Below are 21,061 nucleotides of genomic sequence, written 5' to 3' on the forward strand. Positions count from 1 at the left end.
TAAAACAACAGCTTCCATCATTCGGAGCTCTCAGTATAGTCAGAAATATCTGTCACTGCCTCTAGGGACCATGAAGATACATTCATGAGGGAAAATTTCTGAGGAAGAGGGACATGACAGAACAGGAAGAGGTAAAAGATAACTGGTAAATACTGAACAACAGTCTGTACGTGGATCTATTCACCAATAAGTATCTGTAATTGTCAACCTAGGTGGGCCAGTTGGAACCCCAAATATCTGCTCTCCACAGTACTATCTGGAATTCCCTCACCTAAATGACTTTTGATTCACAGATGTCAATCCAGCTGTGAGAAAGGTGAGAGTGTTCCAAATGATATCTCTGTCTGCATTAAATCTGAAAACCAACTATATAGTTACCTCTATAATTTTCTTGTGTTTTATGGTTCAGGTCTGTGCTTGAAGTAGTGACTGTACTAGACAGGACTGAATGATTGCCATTGAGACTGACAGAGTCTTCCCGATGAGTTCCAACCTAAAATTAAAGAAAATCCACAAAAACCCAAAAATAAAAAAATGATCAAGATAGTTCAGGGGCAGTAACTGTCCAAATTATTCTACTAGGTTTAATAGAGAAAACAGTATCACTCATCTGATTTCGGCAACTTTTTCTGGATGTCATTATTCTGGTTTTTGGGGAGAATTTCAAAATATTAATACTTCATAGTAGTACTGCTTTTAAATCAAAAGAACACATAGCATTTTTTAAAAATGAAACTTCTAATTTGTAAATTTTAAATCCCACAGAGGGTGTTTGTGAGAAACAAATGAGCTGATAAAGCATTCTATAAGTCACAATGCAGTACATATCATAGGGTCTATTAATAATCCTACATAATCAATCGGAAAATCTATTTCATATAATACCTAAATACATTAAAGTATGCATGAACTGGCATTTAACAAAATACTTCTACATTCCATGCAATAGTAGTATTTATCTAAGTTTGCCCCCTCTATCATATATAGTATCTTTTTTTTTCTCTGTCTCCCTTCAAAATTTTTGAAAGAGCGACAAAAGCAATACAAAATCAAAAGAATTTAGGCCGGGCGCGGTGGCTCACACCTGTAATCCCAGCACTTTGGGAGGCAGAGGCAGGCGGATCACAAGGTTAGGAAATTGAGACCATCCTAGCTAACATGGTGAAACCTTATCTCTATTAAAAATACAAAAAATTAGCCGTGCATGGTGGCGGGTGCCTGTAGTCCCAGCTACTTGGGAGGCCGAGGCAGGAGGATGGTGTGAACCCGGGAGGCAGAGCTTGCAGTGAGCAAGATCGCGCCACTGAACTCCAGCCTGGGCGACAGAGCACGACTCTGTCTCAAAAACAAAACAAAAACAAACAAACAAACAAAACAAACAACAACAACAAAAGAACTAAACAAAAGTTGCACATTGCTAGGCAGCAAAATTGGCATGTATTTTTATTTTCAGCTTTAATCAAACTTATATGAGTCACGGTTAACCTGAAATAGAAAAGCTTAAGCATGCAAACACCATCAAACAGTCAGCTACTGCAATATTAATATACATAGAAAACTTGTTACAGATGAAATTTTATAAGAATAGTAGCAGACGTGTCAACTAGAAGATTAAGCTTTTAATTAAATAGGTTTATTGCCTGGAGTTATACATGAGAACCACTGTTTTTCAATAAATCCTTCAATCCTAGTAAATTGCCAAGCTTTGAATCCCTCTTGAGTCATTAATATAGCTTTTATCTTCCATGACTTTGTATGATTTTACCCTAAGGGGAATAAATATCCCTATGCGAGTTTATCCTTTGGTTTTTCTGTGAGCTAAACAAAAGGAACCAAAGCAAAATTTTAGGCAATGCAGGTCATTTGGTAGTAGATCTAATTAGAATAGATTCGTTCTTCCACCACACTTTCTAAGAAATGTTTGTTTTTTACACTTATTCTCATCTTTATTTTTAAGAAGCCCATTTAGTGGATTTTAAAATTTAATTCAATAGTTACTTTTAAAACGATTTTAGGATTGGTCATTGCTGAGCACTATTTGTGTCACTACTCCCTTAGGTAATAATCATGCATCCACTACACCCTTTTCCTAAACCACACAATTTCATCATGTATTATAATCACAAAATCTTAAAGCTGGGAAGGGACCACAGAAACTATGGCAGACTTCCATCCCACTTCCCACTTTCAGAAAGTTTCAGTATTTAGTTGTTCCCCTAAAAAAACTTGAGAAGAATCTGAAGTACTCAACCTAACAATCAGTAAAGAAATGGACTGTGAAAATTGTATTCAAGAGAACAAATTATTTTAAAAATGTTTCAAGAAATTCTGTTTCAAGGGTATCATGGTCTTGTTTATTCTTAACGAATGAGGGTGCTTTCTTACTATGAAGTATTCAGTGATCTAAGAGGAAAGGAAGTTCAAAATCCCGTTTTATAAAAATAGATATGGGCAAACACAATATATGGCTGCAAATTCTTTGGAACCTTGGAAGATAAGCCCTACTCTAAAGATTAAATACATCTAGGAGAATTTTGATGGGCTGGGGAAATAATTGTAAGTTAAAGTAAAAGCTGAGGTGTATTTGTATTTATAATAATGTGGACTTGAAACTTCGATGATCCCTGGTAATAAGTGCTAATTCTGTTTTTACATAACATTTTGAACTATCACACCAAGTAATTTAAAAGGAAATAGCCTTCTAAAATTTAAATTTTAAACATATGTATACTTAGTGTATGTTACACATGTGAAACATTTTATAGCTATGTAAGGCAATACTACTGAACAGTAACAAACTGAATTTTCACTTATCTAAGTGATGATGCATCTGCTGAATTCTGATTTCCTTTCACTTCATCAGTATAAATAATTCTTTGATTTTTAAAAAACTCAACTATTAAAAAAATGTCTGATCATTATCTAAATAATAAATCTTAGAAATTTTACTTTTCCCTTAAGGAAAATCAGAAAGGGTGCTAGATTTGTTTTGCAACAGAAACACCAGCAAATATTTTTACACTATAGAATAATACAAACTAAGTATTTTCTCACATGAACTTAAACATAGTTTACAAAAGAAAAAATTTAACTGGCACACACAGCAAAAATAGAAGCCTTTAAAAAAAAGGCCTCAGACTAGAAGAAGGCTTGAAGTCTGGAGTTTTTCATGTTAATGAAGTTAGCAGGAACTTTTTCTTTGTAACTTGATTCCCCTTGCAAATGGCCCTCATATATTTTCTGGAGAATTTGACTTTCACAGTTCTTACAGTTCTCTTTAACCCTTGCTCTCCTGGGCTCCCAAGTCTTCCCTTTAATCTGCAGCTCCACATTCAAATGGCTCTGTCTACACATACAACAGGTGTATAAACAGTTCTTTGTCTGAGCCTAGAGCCTGTGGGGCCAGCCAGATAGGACTCAGTTTAATTGTTCACCTCGTTAGCATACAGCTGACAGGCTGCGGCTGTTGGGGGAGTAGCAGGGCAAGGCAAACCCCAAGGCCTGCTACCCTCTACGTTTCAATGATTATGAAGAGCTCCATTTCAGAATAAAAGGCCCATGCCATTAAATGACACCATCCTGCATACTCAATCTTCGCAATCTATGTATGGCCTTACTTTTCTGGGAGCACCCAACAAGGTACTTGTTTTCATTTAATTTGGCCAATGGCTTTAGCACTCACAATGGAAAAATGTTAAATCTAATTAGTTGATTAATAAGAGGTCTTGTGACTTAAGGGACAAACTGAAAAACAGTATGAATTCCTCTTGATTTTGAATTCTATTCTAATAATTTGTTCAATTTGTACTATTCACTGAATACTAATGATTTAAATTAATCACTATTAATTTACAGATTGGTTAAAGGATCTTTATATACTGTCTACTCCAAGATTTTGATTTATCTGAAGAGAGGTTTTACTAGAAACTTGGTAGTATTACATTTGTTACGGTTCCTATTAAATATTTCCATAAATGTATAACCTCTATGGTTTTCAAATTAAAAAAAAGTTGCCATTTTGAACAATTTTGAATTTTAAAATGTTACCAAAAGCCTTAAAGAGCACTATAATGTCATCTTAATAAAATAAAATTTTAAAATTGCCCATTTAGGAAAAATTACTTGGAAAGAGTTAAAGAGTGGTTAAAAGTAAAATCCTTCTACTCAGCTGAAAAACAGACACACAATTTCTACTGTATTACAAACCCCTTTACTAAAATTAAATACTGTCCAAATGGAAGATTAAAATGATTTCAAATTTATTTTGATAAATGACAAAAATACCAAGATAATTTTGAATAAAATATTACCCTATTTGCCTATCAGTCTTTACTTAGTCTTAAGTCTCCTGTAACTAAGAAACATATAGTTTCTCTAACTGCTTTAAAATTTAGAAAACAGATATGATTTATATTTTTAAATCATTGTATAACGCAGACTTACATTTTATAATTTAACATTATTTACTATGCTCTCATACAAAATATGTCACTTCTTCAACTACCACTTAACAACAAAAAACCCAAGCAATACCAAAAACTAAGAGAAATGCCTGGATTAAATTTTATCAGGACTTGTAACAATGATATCAAAAGATTTCACAGATAAAATTTTATCCTATGTGAATAAGAAACGGTTTTAGATCTGCATCAAGTTTCCATTAGTACAAAATGCTTCGAATTTCATTTAGTTTTGGTTTGAAGTTGAAGTTACTGTCTGATTGAGAAATAACAGTACTTTTCATTAACGGGAAAGGTACTTTGATGGAGTTACCTTGTTGGGCCTAGGTACTTAGGTATTACAGCCATAAATCGATGGGATGTATACTAACTTTATACTGCAGAGAGCTCTTTGTAATACTCAAATGAAATTCATGATTCCCTTTTTTTTTTAATTGATACAGAGTCTCACTCTGTCACTCAGGATGAAGTGTGGTAGTATGATCATGGCTCACTGCAGCCTTGAACTCCTGGAACAAGTGATCCTCTTACCTCTTCCTCGCAAGTACCTGGGATTACAGGCATGAGCCACCACGTATGGCTAAGATGAGGTCTCCCCATGTTGCCCAGGCTGGTCTTGAACTCCTAGGCTGAAGCAATAGTCCCACCTTAGCCTCCCAAAGTGCTGGGATTACAGGTGTAAGCCACCATATATTGCTAAAATTCGTGATTCTTTTATTTTCAGTTTTCTACTAAAAAATTTTTCTTCTCGGCAGTTTATTCTAAAAGTTTAGCCTTAGCTAAACAAATGGTAACAAAACTAAAGCCAAATGCTGACATTTCAATAGTTCTAAAAACTCTTGATTTCGTGTTTTAAAATTCAAATGACATATCAATATCAAATACTAATGAGGACAAGAAATGCTTGGCCAAATGGTTACTGTGTCCGTGTAAACTTTACACTGCTAGCAACCTTGATCACTGACTTGTCTGTACTGCACACTGGGAGCTGACCTGTCTGTATCTCTATCTATCTATCTTATCTATCTTTATCTATCTATCTATCTATCTATCTATCTATCTATCTATCTATTCTATCTAAATATATAATACATATAAATAAATGTATATAAATTTATATATATATATATATATATTTTTTTTTAAGAGACAGGGTCTCACTCTGTTGTCCAGGCTCAAGTGCAGTGGCATGATCATAGCTCACTACAGCCTCAAACTTCTGAGCTCAAGCAATCCTCCTGCCTCAGCCTCCTACTGAGTAGCTGGGACCACTGGTGTATGGCACCATGCTCACTTAATTAAAATTTTTTTTTGTAGATACAGGTTCTCACTTTGTTGTCCAGGTTGGTTTCAAACTCCTGCTTCTAGCAATCCACCCAGCTTGGCCTCCCAAAGTGCTGAGATTACAGGTGTGAACTACCATGCCTGGCCTGTACCACTTTTATCCTGCCATCAACTCTTACTTTTCCACTATCAGTGTGTCTTGGCTCGCCTCAAGTATTACAATTACTTCAACAAAACTCTCAAACTACTCATTAACATAAGCCAAATGTTACAGGCTCCAAGAAAAAGAAAAACATGCTAGCCCCATTATATCTGCTGGGATGCCAATTTATGTTATAAATCAGGAATTCCCAAGGTCTGGCCTGTAGCCAAATCTTGACCTGTGTTTTTGTAAATAAAGGAGCTTGTTTTTGTAAATAAAATTTTATTGGAATATATCCATGCCCATCTGTTTTCATATTGTCTATAGCTGCTTTCATATTATATCGTCAGAGTTAAGTAGCTGTGACAGAGACTATATAGCCTACAAAGCTGAAAATATTTACTCTCTGGCCCTTTATAGAAAAAGCATATTGAACCCTTTTCTAAATGCTAGGAGGAAAAGTGATATATTTAAACCCTACAATTAGGATTCTGCCCATTAGGATAAAGTTCCATTATAACAAAAATGTCATCTGAATGTTCTGTGGAGGTCATTAAAATATCTACATTTATCAGAATAATTCTATTCTCTGCAATAAACAAATGGAATAATGAAAAGCAAATGTTTTTGAAAGCAGCTGACCTCATGAATTCTATACGGTGGTACAAAATTGCTGATCAACAAGTGTTTCTGTGATCACTTTGTAAGTTTGGCCACGTAGCCTCCATTATTAGGAGCCTAAAACACACTGAACAACAGCTTGGGCTAGTTGCTGTGGCACTAATGTTGCAGCTCAGACTAAGCCAGACTCACCTCACGTCTCAGGAGACCAGTTTTTCTAGACTACTTTGAGATTTTCTTCTTTTAACTTATGCTAATGCAGAAAAGATAGACAAACTTCTGGAAAGTTATAAGAGACCAAAAACAAGGTGGGGTGGGAGGGTGGGGAATTGTTTCCAGAATGTAAAACCACATTATTTCTTAGTCATGATCAGTTAGGAGGATGTATGCTTGTGACAAGGGGAAAATAAAAGCTGGAGATTAACTCTTGGAGACAGTTGGCAAGAGTTACAAAAACGTGCCCACAAAATCACACACTCTGCAAGAATATGAAGAGTTGGTGCCATAGAGGTGGGTGCTGAGCATGTAAACAAAGGGATCCCAGCAGTACTAATGGAAGTCCTCAGACATGGAAAAGAACCACCATGATAAGACAGTCTTCCTCAGTAAGATGCCTATGACTCTGAGGGGATAGTCAGTGGCAGACTAATCTTCCTTTCATTCCATCCTTTGGTCTTTTTGCTAAAGCTGAGAACTGAGGACTCAACAGCTAAAAGGCTTACTTTAGAAGGACAGGAGATGAATACTGTCTCACCTAACAGTGCCAGATTTTGTCAGCTAATAACTTTATATTTTGAGGCTAAGCCTGGCAGGTACATCTTATCTCCACTGCTAAAAGTATTACTGATTGTGTCTGGATGAGATGAAGATAGCAGATGATTTCTGGCAGATTTCCCACAGCTCTGTACCCACTGAGGTGATAAGGACTGAAGAGAAGGCCGTGATAGACACACTGAACAACAGCTTGGGCTAGTTGCTGTGGCACTAATGTTGCAGCTCAGACTAAGCCAGACTCACCTCATATCTCAGGAGACCATTTTTTTCTAGACTACTTTGAGATTTTTTTCTTTTTAAGAATATCTCTGGCTGGGTGCAGTGGCTCATGCCTGTAATCCCAGCACTTTGGGAGGCCAAGGTGGGTGGATCACAAGGTCAGGAGTTCGAGACCAGCCTGGTCAATATGGTGAAACCCCATCTCTACTCAAAATAGAAAAATTAGCTGGATGTGGTGGCGGGTGCCTATAATCCCAGCTATTCAGGGGGCTGACGCAGAAGAATCACTTGAATCTGGGAGGCAGAGGTTGTAGTGAGCCGAGATCACGCCATTGCACTCCGGCCTGGGTGACAGAGTGAGACTCCATCTCAAAAAACAAACAAACAAAAAAACTATCTCTGCCAGACCTTCTGTTGTTGTTCTGAAGTGGGCAGTACATTCCTTCAGCATACAGTGTGAGCTACTTTCTTAGTTATAAGTTTTAGGGTGCCATCCAATGAAAGAATTTTTCCCTTGAACAGTCCTACTAAAATGCACTAGGTTTTTAGGTGGCTTTGGAAGACTAGATTTTGCTAAGTCTCCCTTCCTATTACGGAATATCTGAAATTGGTAAAAAAACTACTTTCTCAAGACAGAAGTTCCATTTTATGCAAACTCCAATTGGGAGGAGCCAGATATATATTAAATACTGTAGCTGATAAGTTGGAATAGGAGCAGTAAGCTAGTAAAAGTGAATAATTAAAAAATCATTAAGAGGTAAGGAATAAGAACTGCAAATATTGCTGCTGAGACTAACTTAAAATTCAAGAATACGGATTTTGAAGTCATGCTTCTAAATAAGGATAAACAGTATTTCAACAAATTATTAATATTCTGTGTTCATATTTGTAACAAATTCCTTTAATTATACCATAAAATCATTTCATTACTATTACCAACAATGATAACAATACCCTCTCATATTTTTTTCTTTCTTTCTTTTTTTTTTTTTGGTGAGACAGGGTCTCGCTCTATTGGCAAGGCTGGAGTGCAGTAGCACGAACATGGCTCACTGCAGCCTTGACCTCCTGGGATCAAGAGATCCTCCCACCTAAGCCTTCCATGTAGCTGGGACCACAGGCGTATGCCTCGGTGCCAGGCTAACTTTTTTTTATTTTTTGTAGAGATGGGGGTCTTACTTTGTTGCCCAGGCTAGTCTTGGAACTCCAAGCAATCCTCCCGCCTTGGCCTCCCAAAGTGCTGGGATTACAGGTGCGAGCCATGTGACATTTCCCCATTTTACTAGTTTAATAACTTACATATGTTTTGACACATATTAGCTTACCAATAGCAATAAAAAGTACTTTAAAAGGAGACTGATTTTCAAGATTTCCTGACATTAAAAAAAACAAAGGAACACAAAACAGGCATTTAATGTTACCCATGCTGCTGAAAATACAGTTCTCAGAAAATAGGCAGCCTTGAGTGATGTTTAACTTCAGAGGCTCAAAAATGAGTATATATGTATGTGTATGATATGTGAGTGTGAAAATCTGGAACCAATCCTATCTTACAGAATACAAGCCTTCAGCATTTGGGGCGCATAATTATTTTGATGATAGGTAAGTTTTAGCCTTCATCACATGGTTTACAGCTAAAAATCTGCTTCATAGAAGAACATTTCATAGCATGCAATGAACCTTAAAAATCATGCCATAAACATGCAAACACATGGTATAAGTTTAAAATATCAGGTTCAAAAAGAACTTCATTTCTTTAAAAGATAATTTGGATAAAAAATAATGTAAGATGGTAAACACAGAATTTTGATGTGTATGGCTGTAGAATGAACATCCCCTCTAAAAAATTATCACTTTTTTTAAAAGATGGACTGAGTTCTTAAAAATTCTCTTTGTGGGTTAATCTAAATTGTTTCCTTTATTTATTACTGAAATTACAGCCATTCTTAAAACTACCTCCCCCCTGAAGTTTGGGAATAAAGTTTAAATTTGGACCTGTATAAATTACAGTTTCACATTCTTTCTACCATTGAAGGCTGGTTCTAAATTACAATAAACAACTTTTCTAGACCAGAACTCTTGCTATTCAGATTTCCTATGCACTACTTCAAGGCAAAAACTGCGGTGCCAATTATTACACATCTGGAAAAAAATCCAAGTTTAAGCTAAAAATGATCTCTGTAGAAAGCTTCTGCTTTTTGCACAAGGTCACAAGAAGATTTTATGGACTAATACTTAGCCAATACTTTACTGCCAAAGACAGCAAAGAAAATTCTGAAAAGTTAGTCTTTACCTTCCTTTCGGAAAGATCCTCTTCCCAAAGATTTCATTAAAGACATTTAGGACAAGAATCTTTAGGGTTTACTACAAAAAAGATGAGCACGATTTTACCATTGAAGTTGATCGACTGCTTGCAACAAGGCTTGATCCTCCATAGTTTGAATTGAGGCTTCCAATTGGTGCATTATGGGATGGTCCCAATAAACTGTGTATATCACTGTGACCAGCAGGCAAACTGGTGGAAGGTCCCACAGCATGGTTCCGCAGCACATGGATTGCATCATCCAGTCTGTCTAAACGATCCTCCATTCGAGACTGCTGTATGGATTAAAAAAAACATGGAGGTTATTGCTGGCATCTGTCAGATTCATTAACTGCTATGTTTCCTACTATGCGATATGTGGAAGATAGCAAGTGAAATGCAGTATCAAGTAGCTTCAAAAGCAATCACTTGAACTATAAATCAACAGCAAAAAAAGGCTATCTGTAGATTATACTAAATTTTCAAAGCTTCAGAAACAAATCACTGCTTTATAAAATGAATTTACCAAACTACCATGAGGTTATTTCTTTTAGCCTCTACAAAAGATGAAGGATACTGTGTCATTTCTCAATAAGAGTTGCTAAAACAAAACAAAACAAAACAAAACAAAAAGTACAACCTATATTTTAATACTGATCTTTGAATGATGGCAATTTGGGGAAGGGACCTCAAATCCAGTAAGTTTAAGTTTTAATTTTGTCTTAAGTATATAAAGCATATGTATCTTATATGGTGAACACATCCAGATATGTTCTTTGACAAAACTAAATAAATGGTATTGTCTGTGTGTGGATACACACATGCCCCATACACAAACATATTAGAATTAAAAAAATCAAAAGCACATGCCAGTAGAGCTGTTTTAAAAAGGATCACTTTCAACAACATAAGAGACAAAAGTATTCCTACATACTATGATAAAAACTGAAATAGTCAATTGTTTGATTTTTAAAGACTGGAGTCTGTACAACTTAAAGATTTTAAATGAATAATGGGAAGTATAATTAATTGAAACACAAAAAAGGCACCATCTAAAAGAAATAGTACCTCACAGACATCCTTTAAGAAGGACATTGCATCTTGCAAATGCTCGTGAAGTTGCTGCTCAACTCGATTTTTCTGGCAAAGTCAAGACAGAACAGGAGGCAAAGCACAGGTTAAGATTATCTCCAAAAGAGATGAGGAAATAGCTGATATGCATGTCAGCATAACATGTTAGTAAAGTTAACGCCAAGACGTGCGAGATCTATTTTATTAAGATATGAAAAGGCTGGGGTTCAACAGGGAAGTTACGAGGTTAGCATCTAAACAGCACACATTGCTTATAATTGCTTGCAAAATACATGAGAGGCAAACGTTCCTTCAATTTAAAATGTTCTGTTAGTCACAGAAAAAGAATGTTTCTCTTTGCAACCTGGAATTACGAATGAGAGCACGACTTAGCATTCCATCAAATCATCCTTATTTTGTTTTTATTATACCGTGTAATTCTGGGTTACAAATACAAGTATACAAAAGCAACAGTAGTCAACATTCTCCCACAAATTCTTCACACTCAAGTATCTAGAAGGTTCCTTTACTGCCTTGTTAAATAATGTTTTGCTTGTATGATTTGCACAATACACTTTTTTTTCCATAAGAAAACATGGCATATAACACTTTCATGACAAAAAACACTGGTATTCACTTAAAATTTTTAATGGAAATGTAATAAACCACACACAGTATTATGAGAAAGTGTAAAATACAAAAGGGTAAAATTTTGCATTGCTGGATTAAATTCTCTTGCTTTTACTTGTCTTTGTTAAAAAAGCTTCCCTTTATATGTAGACATAGAAGTATAGAATGATTAAGCCCTAGATTTGTCAAAGAAACAAAAATCCTCATAACAAAATTTTAACATCAGCTGTCCTGACACCAGAAGCCTGATGTCCCAGAGAACAGATGGCAAAAGGCATACCCAATGTGTCTTATATTGTTCAACTGAATCAGCCATTTGTTAGCAAAGAATTCGTGTGCAATGCTAGCCTACTGTTTCTTTACTGTTATGCCAGATTTACTAAAAACAAACTCTAAGCTATCAGATAAAATTGGTGTATAAGAGGCTCTTACCAGGGAGTGGAGTGAGTTTTCATAGCTTGGGGATGAAGGTGCTTGCCCTCCAGGTCTGGGCCACTGACTGGTACCTGTTAAAACCCAAAAGTACCCAAACACCTGGGTTAACTCAGTGATCTTGATAATGTTGTGAAGGAAAGGGTGAAGATATTGAATAACTAAATAAATTTACATGAATATTTTTGTTCGGCCTGCAGCACAGTATTGGCTACTTATAAGCCCAATACATTTTTAAAAATCTTTCATTATTAATAAAAAAAAAATGTAGGGAGCTGAGAAAACAGAAAAAAAACCTTGTAATTTAAAATACAGCTACCTTTATGTTTGCACATTCTTTAGACTTAGTCCACATGCCTATGTATCTTGAGAAAATGCACTTACAATGTACACACTTTTAAAATTCTGTCCCCCTTCCTCTAGCATTGTACAGAAATTTTGATAATACTATTAATGACTACATTAATATTCCCCTCATCCTCTACACTTAGTTTTTTTTGTTTTTGTTCTTGTTTTTTGTTTTTTTGAGATGGAGTCTCACTGTCGCTCAGGCTGGAGTGCAGCGGCACGATCTTGGCTCACTGCAACCTCTACCTCCTGAGTTCAAGTGATTCTCCTGCCTCTGCCTCCCGAGTAGCTGGGATTACAAGCGTGTGCCACCATGTTGGCTAATTTTTTTTTTTTTTTAAGACGGAGTCTCGCTCTGTCGCCCAGGCTGGAGTGCAGTGGCCGGATCTTGGCTCACTGCAAGCTCCGCCTCCCGGGTTTACGCCGTTCTCCTGCCTCAGCCTCCCGAGTAGCTGGGACTACAGGCGCCCGCCATCTCGCCCAGCTAGTTTTTTTTTTTTGTATTTTTTAGTAGAGACGGGGTTTCACCGTGTTAGCCAGGATGGTCTCGATCTCCTGACCTCGTTATCCGCCCGTCTTGGCCTCCCAAAGTGCTGGGATTATAGGCTTGAGCCACCGCGCCTGGCCTTTTTCTTTTTTTTTGAGATGGCATCTCGCTCTGTGGCCTGGGCTGTAGTGCACTGGTGCCATCTTGACTCACTGCAACCTCTACCATCCAGGTTCAAGCGATTCTCCTGCCTCAGCCTCCCAAGTAGCTGGGATTACAGGCACACATCACCACACCAAGCTAATTTTTGTATTTTCAGTAGAGACGAGGTTTCACCATGTTGGCCAGGCTGGTCTTGAACTCCTGACCTTAAGTGATTCGCCCGCCTCAGCCTCACAAAGTGGTGGAATTACTGGCGCGAGCCATTGTGCCTGGCTTCTACACCTAATTTGCTTAGCCACTATTGTTTCACTGCTAGACATTTTGGTTGTTATCACTCGACTATTATGAACAGTGATATAAGTAAACATTACTCTGAGTTTTTTCCCCCAGGGGAAAGGATGTCTTGAGGATAAGTATCATTTCTGAATCAAAGGGTATACATAAATTAACGTAAGGACAAACTGCCTTACCAAGGAGTAATATTAACTGATAGTGCCTTTAGCAATACACAGATGAATAAATTTCCCATGATTGTAAATGATCTTGGGGTCATTTGTTTTAAAAATTTCTCAAAATAGTTTATACCAAATACATTAACTAGGAAAATATTATAAAACTTCTGTAAGATGTTGTTTATCCTTTGATGTTAGAAAAGTAGAAATCTAATTTAAAAAATAAAGATAGAAAAGAAAAGATACAAGTTCAGAGTATAAAGAATAAAAGAAAAGCATAAAAAAATTCATCCATATGTTAAAGAGAAGGCAATGTTTTAATGGTCTTGTGAAAACACCTTTAAAAGCAAAAAGACAAAAGCAACTGATCAAAATCTTCATTATTTCATGATTGTGCATCTGAAAATAAGTCATTTACAGAATAAAGACTATTTAATTAAATATATATTTTTGTTCTTAATAAAAGCTTCAGTGACAATTTGAATTATATTAGAAATCAAAGTTGGAAGTTGAAGATTTAATTTGTCTCACTCTAGAACCTTTTATTGCAGGTCAATTTGCCATATTTAGGAAGCTAATGTGACACTACAATTTATTTGTTGTCTTAGAAAAACTTGAGGTAAATTAGAACTATTATAGTTCATTTTAGCTGAACAAGACTATTTATTTATGAAACAATGTAGTAACTGTATTCATCAATTATATACATTTTGCAAGATGAAAAGTTGGATACAGATTCTTCATAACCTGATTAAATTTCACAATTATATGCATACTATTATGATTACATAAATACACTTTAAATACTAAAATTGTGAGGAAAATATGCACTTCAGTTAACAATTTTTTTTTTTACTTACAAGCAGATTATAAACAAATTCTTTTGAGGACCATTAAAGGTTTCTTGTTAGACATACAAATGTAATCATAAATCAACTACAAACAAATTATGGACAATCTAAAATTGCTCATTGCTTCAAAAACTTGTGGGCTAATTTTATTAAAAGGCTGAACTGATCAACCAGAAAATCTCAGTAACTGACTATATGAAAAATATATAAAAACAACCAGCCAACACCTTACTGCTAATTTCAGTGCATTACTTCTTTCTAAGCACTGATGCAGAATTATGAATTTTAGATGACCAGTTTAATCATAATCAATTTTGAAAAATACCTTTAATTATTAAAAAAGAATTTATCTTAATGTTGGTAATATTTTACTTTTCAATCATTTTGTTCTACTCCTTCTGTAAGTCCCCTGTAATAGGAGCCTGATCATCAAATTACTTACTTTGTGTGCAACATTAACACAAGTTTTATGTTCAAATGCCTCAGAATTGTCAGCATGCATTTGCTGTTGCAAAACACGCAGTTTTTGCGATTCTTCACTAGCTTAATATTGAGGAATCAGATGTGCACACTAAATTACTCGGGTAATAAACTATCTAGATAATTTTTGGTGTTATTAAAAAACTGTACAAAGGTCTATCTTCAATGTGTAACTCATTAAACTGGGAAAAAATTTAGATACACTTAAACTTATTTTGTTTTTATTACAGGTTGGCCTGTTCTAGTGTAATGCACTTTGTTAAAGCATGCTGAAGTCAGGTAACTGACTTAACATCAGGCAGTCTGACAGGTAATAAAAATAAGTAGCTCATCAGTTAGTAGAATTGATTAGAATTTCTCTTTCTCTCCTTTTTATTTTTTTCTGTGAATGCTCTGAAGATTACTATTGAGTACTACAAATTATTGAACTTTTATTCACTTATATTCCAGAAGGAGGTAATGAAAGGCAAAGGAAGACTTTGCTTGTTTGCCTTCCAAGCTCCCTTAGTAAACTTAATCTCTTACTGCAAATACTCATCTTTTCCTACATAACTGTAGTAAACAAAGCCATTCCTCTCTTCTATCTTGTGGCGAGAGCACTGATTTTGTTCACAAGGGGTGTGGGAGATGGGTCTGTCCTTTCCTTATAGGAACCAGGAGAGAGCAATTCTGTTCTTAGCCCTAGGGATAAATCCGGATGCTAAGATAAACATGGTGGCACCATTTCTGTTGCAAGTAACTGCATTAGGCCCAGTGCTGGCCAATAAGACATAAGGGGAAATCTGTTTAAGAGGCTTCTGGAAAAGGATCCTTAAAATAATTTTTAAAAGACTCTTAAAAGAAATAGATGGGATACTGAACTTGAGTTGGAAGAGGTGAGTCCGGTCATCTGGTCTCAAAATGAAGGTAAAACTGCTGCCTGGGGGCCCCCAGCCCTCCGGCCATTGCCACCACTGTGGGGGTGGGTGGTGGGGAGGATGGCCATGATTCAAAGGAACCAGAGCTTTTGAGAAAACTTTTTATGGTGGTCTGAGCTTTGAAACTACAGATGATAGTTTAAGAGACATTTTGAGAAATGGGGCACACTCACAGATTGTGTGGTAATGAGACCCCAAACAAAACGTTCCAGGGGCTTTGGTTTTGTGACTTATTCTTGTGTTGAAGAGGTGGAGGCAGCAAGGTGTGCTAGACCACACAAGGCTGATAGGTATGTAGTGGAACCAAAGAGAGCAGCTTCTACAGAGGATTCTGTAAAGTCTGGTGCCCATCCAACAGTGAAGAAAACTTTTGTTGGTCGTATTAAAGAAGAAACAGAAGAATATAATTTGAGAGACTACTTTGAGAAGTATGGCAAGATTGAAACCGCATACGTTATGGAAGACAGGCAGAGTGGAAAAAAGAGAGGATTTGCTTTATTAACTTTTGATGATCATGATACAATTGATAAAACTGTTGTTCAGAAATACCACCACACTATTAATGGGCATAACTGTGAAGTAAAAAACGTCCTTTCTAAACAAGAGATGAAGTCTGCTGGATGACAAAGAGGTCATAGAGATAGATCTGGCAATTTTATTATGGAGGAAACTTTGGAGGTGGTGGAGGTAATTTTGCCTGTGGTGGAAACTTTGGTGGAAGAGAAGGCTATGGTGGTGAAGGTGGTGGCAGCAGAGGTAGTTATGGAGGAGGTGATGGTGGATATAATGGATTTGGAGGTGATGGTGGCAACTATGTTGGTAGTCCTGGTTATAGTAGTAGAGGGGGCTATGATGGTGATGGACCAAGGATATGGTGGTGGTGGTGGTGGAGTGACGGAGCAAACTTTGACGGTGGTAACTACGGTGGTGGTGGGAACTATAATGATTTTGGGAATTACAGTGAACAACAGCAATAAAACTATGAACCCATGAAACTGGGCAGTTTTGGTGGAAGAAGTTCAGGCATTCCCTATGGTGGTGAAAGTGGTGGATATGGTAGCACAACGTTCTAAAAACAGCAGAAAAGGGCTACAGTTCTTAGCAGCAGAGAGAACGAGGAGTTGTCAGGAAAGCTGTAGGTTATGTTGAGACAGTTGTCCCAAATGCATTAGAGGAACTGTAAAAATCTGCCACAGAAGGAACAATGATCCATAGCCAGAAAAGTTACTGCAGCTTAAACAGGACACCCTTCTTGTTTGGGACTGTCATAGCCAGTTTGCAAAAAGTGCAGCTACTGACTAATTCAATGTAGTGTCAATAAGATGTATATTCCTGAGGTCTTTTATCTGTTGTAGTTTTGCCTTTTTCTTTTCACTACATCAGTCATATTGTCCTGTAAATTGTGGTAGTGGTACCGGGAATAAAAAATTAGGGAATTTTTAACTTCAAAAAAAAGAGAGATGGTCCTTTTTTCATCTATTGGAGATTGTTACGTCTGCATGTAGTACCCTGAACCGCTGTCTTTCTACCAGCCTGAGGAAGAACTGCAAAGCAGAGCATGAGCCCTGACATAGGGGGCCAGGACCTCACCACACAAGATAATAAATCCTCTTACTGTTCAGTCTAGCTGAGACAAGAGTTTCTTTTCATTTTAGCCTAAAGCATCCTAACTGATACAATATCTCAGAACTTTCCTCCTAAGCATTCTCTATGTAGAAATGTATGCTCTTGACCTGAAAAGTTTCCAAGGAAAACATTGGGGATTTAAAGAATGATAACCTTAGAAGCCGCTTATGTGGCTCTGCACATGTGTATCTATCTTTAAAAGACTTGTGCTAAGTCTAACTGATGCTCAAAAGCATAAGGAATAGGGCAAGTGTGGAGAATTCCACCCACACAGTGGGTAGAATTTTTTGTTCTAGATAATAGGCCATTGCCACACAAGATGCAAAATAATGTCCACATATTTATATAGGAGCTCTGGTTTGCTCTATTCTTTTCCTTCTCCCTTTGACAGTGAATATTTTATCACACAGTGCTTTCCTTTCTTCTTTCTATCTCATCTCTGCCCTGCTATGGGTGGGCAGGGGTGTATGTGTGTTTAGGTAAGAACCATAGATACAGGAGACAGGAGAGATGGACCTGCCTAAAATCAGTCTTTGATTTGCTGTTTCAACACAAGTATGTGAAAGTATTTTTCTTTGATTATGACTGCTGAATTGAAAAAGAAGCCTTCATTACATAATTCAACAGTCCAGATTTTCATTAACAACCTGAATTAAAGAGAAAAAGAGAGCATCACCCACTAAATATCAAATAAAGATGAAGGAGGAAATGTGAGATTTTACTTGTGACCACTAGGTTTTTGGAAAATGTCTAAATCTTGGATTCTGCACTTGACTGATGACCCTTCATAGATGCTGAGCTCTGCCATGGCCTGCCTTCCTACTCAGTGTTCATTAAAACTAAAGGATACTTTGGCAGCTATCTTATTAGACAGACAAGGAGAGGTAGTGGGAATGCTGATACAGATACCTCGGATGAGAAAGTGAAACAAGCTGTGACAAAAATGACATTGATAATTTTAGTAAAACTGTGCAAACAGGGTGAGTAGGGTTAGAGTTACATCATTCTTCCTGTAATTTCAGCTCTGCTAAACAACAACTTTAAGTCAATGGGTCTTTCATAGTCTTGTCTATGTGGGGAACAGCTGTTTAACTTTTACTAGACAGCTGAAGCCCTGATGTCTGGGAGAGTGGCAGAACCTGCTAATAGCTGAAAGCAGCTGCCAGCAGTTCATCATCCCCAAACCGGAATGCTTCTTAGTAGAGCCACAAGGCTAATACACAAAGCATAGGTGATGGCCTATGCAAAAAGGCTTAACAACAATAACAAAACCCAAAACTGCATGGACTTAACTAATGGCTTGATTAGGAAAACAGAATTGTTCCCTCAACTGTTGTTGGAGGAATATGATAACTTTATCCAGTTGCCTAATGCCTTTTCCTCAAAACAATCTAATATATTTTTTCTTCAGCAAGGCTTTTCTCCAAACACTGCTCAGAAAAATATAGTTCAAGTTTTAAAATTATAGCTTAAAAGATATTAAACATTTTTATATATTTATTCCTAAGAAATAAAAAAACTTGTTTACAATAACATCAATCATGTCTCAACAAATTTATAATGTAGGATAGTATTTAGAACTTGTCTAAACTAATGTGAAAAATATTAAGGGAAAGAAAAAATGTGGGCCAGGCGCAGTAGGTCACGCCTGTAATCCCAGCACTTTGGGAGAAGGATGAAGCAGGTGGATCACATGAGGTCAGGAGTTCGAGACATGCCTGGCCAACATGGTGAATCTCCATCTCTACAAAAAAATACAAAAATTAGCCGGGTGTGGTGGTGGGTGCCTATAATCCCAGCTGCTTGGGAAGCTGGAGGCAGAAAATCCCTTGACCCCAGGAGGTGGAGGTGGCAAGAAGCCGAGATTACGCCACTGCACTTCAGCCTGGGCAACAGAGTGAGATTCGGTCTCAAACAAAACAAAACAAAACAAAACAAAACAAAACAAAACAAAACAAAACAAAAACAAATGTAAACCACTTTTCTTCACTAACAATATTCATCCACCTTCACAGAGAGTTCTTTCCTTAGCAGAAAAAACACATCATTCCCAAGAATTTTATCTATGTGAAATAACTTAGTTGACCTAAAAATAAAAACAGACTATCTAGCAGAAGTAGTTATTCATCTTTGAATCTTACCTGCTGTACATGGTAAGTGTGGAGAACAAGGAAGAAGTTACATGTATTTTTAAATAAACTAATCTTGTTTATTTTACATACTATCTTATAAAAACAATTTTTTTTTTGGGGGGTGGGTATGGTGGCTGACACCTGTAATCCCAGGATTTTGGGGGGCCAAGGTGGGAGGATGTTTGAGCTTAGGAGTTCAAGACTAGGCTGGCCAACATAATGAGACCCAGTCTCTACATAAAGTAAAAAAATTAGCTTGGCATGGTGGCATACACCTGTAGTCCCAGTTACTCAGGAGGCTGAGCTGGAAGGATCATTTGAGCCCAGGAGTTGGAGGCTGCATTGGGGCGAGACCATACCACTACACTCCAGCCAGGGCAACAGAGTAAGACCCTGTCTCTAAAAAAATTACTTTAGAAAAATTTTTGATTTCATTCTTTCTCCATATTTTATCTTAATTCCAACTGCCTGGTCTTATTTTTATCCTGTTGTAACTACTGTTCTTAGAAATGATCACAAATTACATTAAGAATCAGGGAAGATATTAATAAATAATTCAAAATTAGCAAATATTTCAATATTCTCCAAAATGAATTTAAGAGGAAGGCTCTCTTTACATGCTTTCTTATAGTCAAAATCTAAATGATTTTCACAAATTTTATTAAAGTTTGTTGAGAAATAAACTAGAAATATTTCCAAGTAGCCCCACACGTTAGAAGTAGTTAGATAAAACACAAGCCTACCTGTGAGAGGTGAAGGTGATCCAACTGGTGTTGATGGATTTGATGGAAAACTACTGCTGGTATGGTCAGGAGAATAAATCTAACCAAAAAACAAGAAATATACATGTATCAATAAGTGACAACAGCACATACACGAATCCATTCCCATGGAGTTATTTTTATAATCTAGTTGTCACCCCGAAGACTTCAGAGTGAAAAAATTTCTCATCAAGTTTTAGACTGTTTCATCATACAGAAGCCGCAGTTTAAAAAACAGATTAAAAAGTATATATATTCTAGTATGAGAGGAATAAAATAGATCATAAGTATTTATTTTCTAGGTGAAAATAACAAAGTATTTGTTAGAACAGAAAATGAGCAGTATCTACAAAGTTAACAAATCTGACAATCTTTCTAGAATATGTTATCTAAGTAAGTGGTATCTTTAAAATAGTCACCTCAGAAAACTATTAATAGTATCTTTTAGAATGGTCTTTAAGGACAGTTTAAAAGCTGAACAAAGAAAATAATCTTTTAATGGTTACCCCTTATCTCTCATTTAAAAGTTACTCAGTTTGATCAACCACATTTTTGCCAATTTTAGCTCCAAATGATTGAGTGTTGTAAAACATTAAACTTATTCTCAGAAGATATTTTGTCACCCTTGAAGAAAGTGGAAAAAATCCTGATATGCTTCAAAAATTGTTTCCAAGATGATTTGTGGACTTCAAATCCCAATAGGTCTACGTTGAAGAGGATAAATTATCGGGATGCATAAATTTAGGTATTCTGGCTTAAAGTTTTGTTGCAATACTTTATATTTCATATTGCCAAAAATAAATGGTGACAGAGATTAATTCAAGTTTATCTAATTCAACAGTGAACACTTTTTTTGAGATGAAGTCTCACTCTGTCACCCAGGCTGGAGTGCAGTGGCGCGATCTCGGCT

The 21,061-nt window shown here is 36.5% G+C and overlaps 1 protein-coding gene across 10 annotated transcripts in view; it reads right to left on the reverse strand.

Moving 5' to 3' along the window:
* TCF12 (transcription factor 12) overlaps window positions 1–21,061 on the reverse strand; it is a 397,916-nt gene that overhangs the window by 26,596 nt on the left and 350,259 nt on the right. For 5 of the 10 annotated variants that reach the window (XM_017896526.1, XM_017896537.1, XM_017896560.1 and 2 more), the window contains 5 exons: window positions 20,134–20,212; window positions 11,936–12,009; window positions 10,871–10,942; window positions 9,892–10,098; window positions 379–493 (listed from right to left, as the gene is read on the reverse strand). In XM_017896526.1, the coding sequence (XP_017752015.1) occupies window positions 379–493; window positions 9,892–10,098; window positions 10,871–10,942; window positions 11,936–12,009; window positions 20,134–20,212 (547 nt within the window). The remainder of the gene's footprint in view (window positions 1–378; window positions 494–9,891; window positions 10,099–10,870; window positions 10,943–11,935; window positions 12,010–20,133; window positions 20,213–21,061) is intronic. The other 5 variants (XM_017896545.1, XM_017896551.1, XM_017896567.1 and 2 more) reach the window with 1 other exon arrangement.

The sequence above is a fragment of the Rhinopithecus bieti genome, unplaced genomic scaffold, assembly GCF_001698545.2.
Source record: "Rhinopithecus bieti isolate Rb0 unplaced genomic scaffold, ASM169854v2 scaffold_947, whole genome shotgun sequence".
Classification (NCBI taxonomy): Eukaryota; Metazoa; Chordata; class Mammalia; order Primates; family Cercopithecidae; genus Rhinopithecus; species Rhinopithecus bieti.